Source organism: Calliopsis andreniformis, chromosome 10 (genome assembly GCF_051401765.1).
Source record: "Calliopsis andreniformis isolate RMS-2024a chromosome 10, iyCalAndr_principal, whole genome shotgun sequence".
NCBI lineage: Eukaryota > Metazoa > Arthropoda > Insecta > Hymenoptera > Andrenidae > Calliopsis > Calliopsis andreniformis.
Window position 1 is genome coordinate 11,518,947 of NC_135071.1, and position 8,916 is coordinate 11,527,862.

General features: G+C 37.5%; 1 protein-coding gene across 2 annotated transcripts in view; it reads right to left on the bottom strand.

The window, feature by feature from the left end:
• Positions 1-7,968, bottom strand: part of LOC143184831 (uncharacterized) — a 395,905-nt gene extending 387,937 nt beyond the window's left edge. For both annotated transcript variants that reach the window (XM_076387339.1, XM_076387338.1), the window contains exon 1: positions 7,701-7,968. In XM_076387339.1, the coding sequence (XP_076243454.1) occupies positions 7,701-7,761 (61 nt within the window). In that variant the 5' untranslated portion in view covers positions 7,762-7,968. The remainder of the gene's footprint in view (positions 1-7,700) is intronic.
• Between the last annotated feature and the right edge of the window lie 948 nt (positions 7,969-8,916).

An 8,916-nucleotide genomic window follows, 5' to 3' on the forward strand; every position in this document is an offset into this window, starting at 1 on the left:
CCTCTAAGACCTCACAGTAATTATTCCCTCACAGATATCACATAGATACCACAAACATTTCTCCTGACATAAATAATTTAGCCTTCCGAAAAATTGAATAAATCAGATTTTTAGAAGTTATTTATTATGTTCGTTTTCTGTGATTCACAAGATTGATCCTTGTACTTTTTGAAAAATTGTTATTACGTCGTTGAAAGTATTTCATTTGCAAAGTAATATTAATTCAAGAATTTAATTCTCCTGAATATTTCCTTTAAAAGTTGCTCCCGATACTCCTTTCTTATATCCATTAAAGGAGCTTTTAGATTTTTGAAAGACTTACATTTTAGTGAAGATAGGTATATTAATAGGTATATTAAAAGAAAATTACAGGAGAGTTAAAAAAACGTTGGAAATCTAATATTTCAGTGGTACAACTCTACTGGAAAAATTAAGAACTGAAAGCTCCCAATAAAAGTGAATAAAATACACAGTCGGCAAAATAGTATCAAGATCAAGTTGCAGTTAATATTTTCTTAATTTTATTGCTGCTATCTGTTTCAGGTTATTAAATTATTTTAACATTTTACAAGTATCTTTTACTATATTATTTTAGTGCGTTCTTTATTCTCGAATCTCTCATTTTACAGTTACTGTTACACCGAGGAATTTCCATGCTAAACGTCATGAAAAAATACTCTAACTTGCGAGTAATTTCCCTGAATAGAATCTGCGATCGTAAAACTCTCACTTATTCACGGTGCAAACAGAAATCCGTGAAACGCCAGCTACCGCCGTTACTGCATGAATCTTTGTTAACTGAAAATTACTTTGCATTTTTCCAAACAACGCGGCGGCATAGTTACACTGAACAACAGAAGCTCTGAATTAACGAAAGGACTTGTGTGCAATAAAAGGAAGTATTAAAACTAACGAAGACAAGGAAGCTTCTTCTGTCGTTGCCAAGTTTCTCCTCTAAGTTCGTAATAATCACAAGGCGAGTTTAATCGCCAGCAGTAACAGTTTCGCATAGCAATTCGGTTCCTTTTTCTCTATCGAAGGTAATTTCCTGTTTCAAAAATTTAATTGCATGTACGTTCCTTGATTGCTCAATAATGTCTGGAACAATTTCGTTCGTCCATTTTATTAATTATACAGCTAACAATGAGATACACGAGTTCATTTTGTAAAAGAACATCATTTGCTATACAAATTTCATATTCAAATCAGAGGATATATATAATAATTTTATGATATATATGAAATTTACTGTGAGCTGAATAATTTCGTTTCACGTACATTATTTTTCAATATACAATGTTAAACATATTGCTGAGATTTGTAATTGGAAAATGATCTACATAACGAGGTACACTTTACAGCAAATGATACTGTGAGAGCTTATCTTTCCAGAAATTTTGCGATTCCTTATACTGTCTCCTCCTCCCAATCATCTTTTATCTCTTTACTACGTGAAAGACCCTTCTGCGTTATCGACTCTGGTCGGAAGTTTCCATCTCATTGACAGTTTGAAAATATGCACGAGTATTATATTGCAGCAGTAACAAACTGTTGAGAGCATACGACAAAATTGCTTGTTCGCTAAAAGTAGGTTAGAGCAGTAAAAGTAGGCTACAGACAGCATAAACTTTCAGAATGTTAATTTCATGATTACTTCGAAATAACAAATACTCAGGCAGAAGAGATGATTAAAATGTTGCATACCATAAAATAAAAAAGGGCAATAATTACGTTCTATATTTCTGGAAATAAGGCTTTCGTTTATGTGTACATAAAAATAAAAGCAACAGGAGACCTGTTCATTCTGCAAGAGTCACATATTCTCAATTGAGGATGCTCATACAGTAATGGGCCAAGTGGTATTAAGTTCGTTTTGTATCAATCACGTAATTGACTTCTACATGGTCTGAAGTGTATTCCTACTGTGATTCATTATAGCGTAATTATTTTCTGAAGAATTACAAGTTTGTTTATGAAGTTACATGAGAAAATTGTAATGAGTCAATCAAAGGGAGGTGAAAATGAGTAACTTTTGAACGAATTACTCGTTAAAACGACTTTACGACGCTAACAGAAATAAAAAGAGTAAAGAAATATGTGCACGAAGTATAGTGTAAGTACTCTATTTACGACAGTTTTCATCCCTTTTCACAAAATTACGTTTAGCATAAAAAATTTCAATGAATATTTTACGTATATTATCAATTTTATTTTCCCTTCATTTTTCTTCACAACAGAAGACATATAAAAAGAAAAATATAATTCAGATACGATCTTACTACAGACGCGTTCTCACGAGTTAATAATTAATTTTAACCTATAACAAAATACAAAACCCATTCTACTAAAGCATTCCAATCTAAAGTGCAAATGAAAAGGTAAAGAAATCAATTTCCAATTCTTAATTAAATGTATACTCTATGGAAGATCAGCAACATAAGCAACGAGAATAATTTTTACACAAGTTTCATGTTATTTCAGTGAATGAAAATTATTTCAAACAAAATTGTTCACTACGTAATAATAGAAGAAGCGAGAAAATATAAAAAGTGCGAGACACAAAGGGACACGAACTCGCTTTAATACACCAGACTCTTCCGAACACTGATGCATTAACTGTACAATAGTGCCTCGCCATCAGCATTCATCCATGTCCTTTTGAACCATGCTCGGAAATATTTAACCGTGCCATATCGCGTACCTCGCGGTGACCGTGAGAATACTTTCATTTTTCATCCGTGCTGTGGGAGTCAACCACCATTTCGAACTAAATGGACCCGTTAGAAATCAATCTGTACTCTCTATTGCAGTGTGATCCCTCGTGAATGGTGCACCCCAACGATATTTGTTAGTTTTGTTGCACAAACCCAAAGGCAGTCTATCTAAATAATTAGTCAAATGTGAAAAAAGCTAATATTGCTAATCCAGTCAAAGGCAGTAACTCAAAGTCAAAGGTAGTCAGCGTGAGATAATTTTCCTGATTTACTATCTTTAGAATCTACTAATTCACTTAATAGCAACTGTGGGAAATATATAAAATTCAGGCGATAATTTTATACAGAATAGTTACAATAATTATATATTGTTGTACACCCTTGGATTTGGAAAGAACAGGCGTCTTTATTCCTCAGAAAGAATAAAAATCTGTCAAGGAAAGGGAATTAGAGAAATTTCATTTTTCTAGATAAACGATTTTTTCCAGAAGCTTTGCACGCAGATTTCTACTGTCTCCAGGAACGGTATAACTTTTATTTCAATTATTTTTTGACATCTGATGTTGTTTACGATTATAAACACTTGGTTTCTCGCTCATAATAAAAAAGTGGCGCTAACCAATTACAGCTAAATTCTTATGTCACTCTAATGAACATTTATACAAAGTTTCATCAAAATAGGCGTGTATCAGCCACCAAGGTTCCTGTGCAATAAAAAACTTAAGACAAAATGAACGAAAGGCTTATCGATCGTGAATTTTAAATAGCAGTGTTGGAGTTTATTTTACTCTAAAAGCTTGACAAAATAGTTTTAAAAACTTTTTCTCGTTGGAATTTGTAGAAGATTTTTCTGGGAACATAATAAGACCATGTATAAAAGACATTATCTGTGGATTAAGGAATACCCTGCATTCTCAGTTCCAGTACTTATTCCTGGGTTACGCAAGAAAATTTCATTTTCCCCGAGACTATCTTCCCTGCTAATGATGTAGGGTAGGAATAAAAGACGGTACGAACTATGAAATTACTGTGAACTTCTTGCTAAAGTTATGTCCTACATTTAACTGCGAAGAATTCGTCTTTACTGTCAACTGAGAGAAGATAGAACCTTAACTTGGTCATTTTGAGACACAAACATTAACCTGACTTCAGTTTAGTACTTGCCAGATTACTGGGTGATCGATGATGGATCTCAGAAAAAAAGATGATTCTATATACTAAAATAAAACAAAAATAAATACAGATGAAATTCCGTTTTAGAATTAATTTCAGAGCTATTAATCGTTGAAAAAATTCCTAAAATACAGAGTGTCTTACTTGGGATTTATTCTACTGACTTCGCTGTGTCTGACCTGACTAATGCACGCCGGCAGTAGAATAGGTTTTATGTCAGATACATTTCACGCGAATTTTAAACGTTTTTGCAGTGATTAATAGCTCTGAAAGGAAACCGAAAACGCAATTTTATGATTCTTCATTTTCGTCCTATTTTGATATGTAAAATCGCCTCTTGAAATTTCTAACACCTATTCTCGAACAAGCTGTGCACAGAACCGATTAAAGGTTAGCAAAATAGGTTTAAAAAAGTTCAATAGACAGATAGATAGAGTTTAAATAGTGCCTTCAGTCGAGTGGACAATTAGATTTATGAATAAAAAATGAGTTTTTATATTTTATACTAGAGGTACTTCTTTAAACGAAAGATAATCTGAACAACTGCCGCTCTGTCATCCTATCTTAAAGACTGTAGGTACTGGTCAACGACCTTAAGAACAGGAACCCAAGGACTCGGTTAATCAAATGTAAATAGAAAGACAAACTAACTTTGCTCCATTCGAAAGTTTGCAAGTAAAAACTGGTTAACAAAAGTTTGTACTGAATTTGCAAGCTACATTAGTCATCTTCTGCCACAGAAACACTGTTTTTCAACTAAGTTCTCAGCGTTACAAGTTATTCAGTTTTATTTTCGTTTTACAATTCTTTCTGCTTTTCCAAAGCTTTCACCGTAGTTAAGTTTACATAGAAATTTTATCGTAGTATAATTCAGAATTTGTATTCCAATATTCAGTATGCCATTATATTGACTAGAGCCTACAAAATTTAGGGTTAACATCTACAAAATGAACCACTTTCACATCATAAATCGAACCTTCTCAACTACATAATTCCTAATTCTTAGATGCAAAATTAATATACCCATTCTTTATGAGAGAATAAGAAACACAAGTGGCAGTAATATGTATATACATGTAATTGTATCCTATTATCTGTCAATATATTACGATTATAAACCACTATTCCAAAGGACTTCCAAAAAGTTATGAAATAGTTTCTCGTTAAATATCCACGGCACGAGTGGTTTTTCATTAAGTAAACCCGATATTCAGTTGCTACAAGGTAGCCAAAATTCGATAATAGACCCCAGAGCGACACGTGTCGACGCATCGTGTTGTCACGATTACCCTACAATTTAAATACGCGCAGGCCCACGTTTAAAGAGGGTAGTTTCCGAGCGGCACAGTGTTCCGGTGTGCACGAACCCTCAAGCACCTTGTCGTTTAGCACGTGATCCAGAGTGAATGGAAGCGGACACGTACAGGGAAACGATTCTAAGGAGAGGAAAAAAAGAAAATACGCACGGTGAAGCTTTCGCGGTCGCCTCGTACGTTTCGCCGATAAGCTCAACTACAGATACGAAAAGCTCTGAATAACTAAAGTGAGAGGTAATAGGAATCCACCTTGATTAAACCCAGCACTGACGAACCGTCCGTTCCATAATTATTTCAGGATACCTTTCCTCGGTCGAATCACGAGGGAGTCTCGGGCTAATGAAAAGAATCGTTTTCATGTTTGCACTTTTTTCCTCGACAATGGATATCCGCAAACGCGTATCGTGAACAAATTCCTTTTGAATTTGACCGGAATTCTAGGTCGCGCGACAGGCTTGAGCAAAGGTTCAATAATTATGAAATAAAATAGTACAGCGGTTTCTTAATCAATGTCGGTTTTAATTAAAGGGGCTTGATCTGGGAAAATTAATGACCACGCGCACTTCTGAATGAAACTGAATTTCAGAATAAAATGCTGTTAATAATGCATTACGATATTGAGCTTCCTCGAGGCACGTCATTTTTTTCGATTTTATGTGGAATTCTTTAACGGGAATTTTTTCGTGAAGATCGAGAAATTTTCATTGGTATTAAGGAACTCCTATACTGGAATATACGGAAAATGAGAACGCTTGACTGGAATTAATACTAGAGAATTTTACAAATTTCATATGTTATGATAAATTAACTACTTAAGATTACTAACTATTTTAATATATCTTCCCTTACATGAAACAGAGTAGCAACCACATAACTTACAAGTAAATATAGCAGGAAACTGGCAATTATATTTAAACAATTTTTTATGACTTCTAATTCTGCTGTGTACACCAGTACTAAATTTCCTTTTCTTCAGAAGAGCTAGGAAAGTCATAGTTGCTTCACAATGAAGTGGATAACATTTAACAATTATTTTTCAGGAGTAACATTTTCCGATTAAACTCCAATGGCAGAGGATCAGGTGCTAACCATTGTCCTCCAGAATTTGTTGAATGCTTGAAGCAGACACAATAACCCTTGTTTTCTTCCGCTCTACAATCTCCATAAAGCTTATCTATACGGTTTAGACTATTATCCAATTATATCCAACACGCGTAGTCTCGGAGGAAGTTAAGTAATCCGAGGTGTTTAGGTGGCATTCTACGAAAATATACGACTGCTTCTGTACACCGAATTACGCTAAACTAAAACAGCAACTAAAAAATATGAAACAACTCCTAAACGGAATGTATCACGCGAAAATAACAATTGCAGTAACATTTTTCTTAAAAATTAGATTGATACTTGAAAATTGTTTACTCCTCCAATACAGATTATTGCGATAAGAAATAAGTTCATGAAAATGTACATCTAAATACCCTTATCTTTTATTAATGAAGATGTGTGGAAGTGTATAAATCGCAGATGTTGAGAAAGTGATTGAATTAAATTATTTTACAACATCACTGGTAGCAGTAGAGTTTGAAACTGATCGGAAGATGACTTCACTCCAAAACGAAATACGTCAGTAAAGATATTTAAAGAACTGGGTGAATTGCAGATGAAGGAACAGAACTAAGTTATCTTAAACTGCCGTTGCTAAAACCACAGTTGAAAATATTCAAGACATCACTACACTCCAAATCGAAACACACCGACAGAAGTAAAGTTTAGGAAAATATTCACACAGAAACAGATCAGCACTGAATTACTGCTGCACCAAAAAGCACCCCGAAAGTGTCAATAGAGACGCAATGACCGAACAAAGTGCATAGAATAAAGTGTGTCAAGGATACGCGCATGTTACCGTAAAATGTCGAGGCATCTCGAGGTACGAGCCCTGTAGCAATTCACGGATGCGCGACCAGCATTCTTTAAAAGCCCTCCACCTTTTCCATAGGCACGATCAGGGTGGTAACACAGCATCCCCTACCACTCATCAAAAAGTAGCGACTGTTCTCTTGGTATACGCGTTCGCTAACCACCCCAAGTAGTGCACGTGGTCATATATCCTTCTATCTCGGCACGTTTTCAAAATACAAACGCAACTAGAACTTCGGAAGGGCCATGGAATCCCACAAAAGCATAGCCCCGTTACTGAAAACTATTGTTACAGCGTTAGCTACTAGTCTGTCGCGATAAAACCCGTGACAATGGGCAAGGTATAAATATCCTGTCTAATCCATTGTTTAACGCGGTTTTGGATCAGTTAAAAAACAAAGCAACAATGCTGTTCGTGGATTTATAGGTCAAGTTCGGAGCTAAATTACGAGAGACCCTGCTACAAACTTCTTCACAATTGGAGTCCGCGTAAACATAAATTAGAACTTGATCTGATGTCTTTCTCTGCCAAGCCATCAAGCCCCTACAGGTTTCACACCAGCCATCAAAGACTAACCTTGAACGTATCCAAAGAGGAAGAGGTAGCAGAGGACCCAGTTCCGTGACATCGTATTCATCGTCCAGTGGCACTTGACACTAGCTCGTGGCAGGGTATATCTCCTTGTCACCGATTGATCAATCACGATCACATTCACACACTAGAGCGGACACACGAGGATCCCACCGTCACGATGTTCGATAGCAGAGCCGGTGAACCAGTATCGCGGAGCAACGTGCGTTAAAACTGCGCGATCGTCAAAGCGTACCAGCGAACCTTCCGCAAGGACGAACGAAAGCAAACTGAGCCACTGTTCGCTATCCGAGTCCGTATCCGCCGGACACCCTCCCAGCTCTCGGCGCCCCTCACCCACCGATAGCGCCACCGTACATGCACTCCATACACCGAGTCCTCCCCTCCACCGTCGAATCGCGCCCAACACACTCACCCTCTCCAAGCCCGCGCTCTCTCTCCCAAAACCCCACCTGACGCTTCCGACAACCCGTTTGCATCGTCTTCCTCGCTCATTTTTCCATCGGCACGGATCGTTCCACCTCTTTTCTGTTTCCTGCGGCCCCCTCGCTCCCTTTTTTAACCGACCTTATCGAGCACCACCGATGCGCTCTCCCGATGTCATATAAGCCCTCCTCCTGTTCCGCGCCGCCGCTTATTCCTACGTGTCAATTTATCGCGCTTTTTAGATTATCGCTCCACGCGGATCTCCCTTCGCTCCGTCTCTTTCTGCGCCCTCCTAGGTACCACCGCGAAAGGGTCCTTCCCCTTTCGGATGGATCTGGGTTAATACGGGGGAAACAATTGTTTGGATCGCGAGCAGAGACCGATACGAATGGCCGAGGCTCGTCCCCCAATTCGATATCGATACGGCTGTAATTCTCTACTCTTACGAATGACTATCGCACGCGGCTCGACCTCGATACAGAGGTACGATTATTAAGCCTCGGTAATGGGCGCGATGAATTCGTGTAATTCCACGAACCGTTGGCGCTTGTTATTTGCGGAAGCTTTGCCTTCGAATGCTTCTTCAGCCGCGATTTCCGGGTTCTTTAGGAACTTTTCGGGTTTCACAGTCCTCAGTTACTGTAGGATATGGGTCTGTTCATTCGGTTTATATCTCTGCTCGTACGGCTGACGTTAAGCTTAATTGTACCATAGGGTCTCCGAGAGCGATAATTCTATCGATAATGCTCTCTGTCCACGTGTGAGTCCTGGGGAA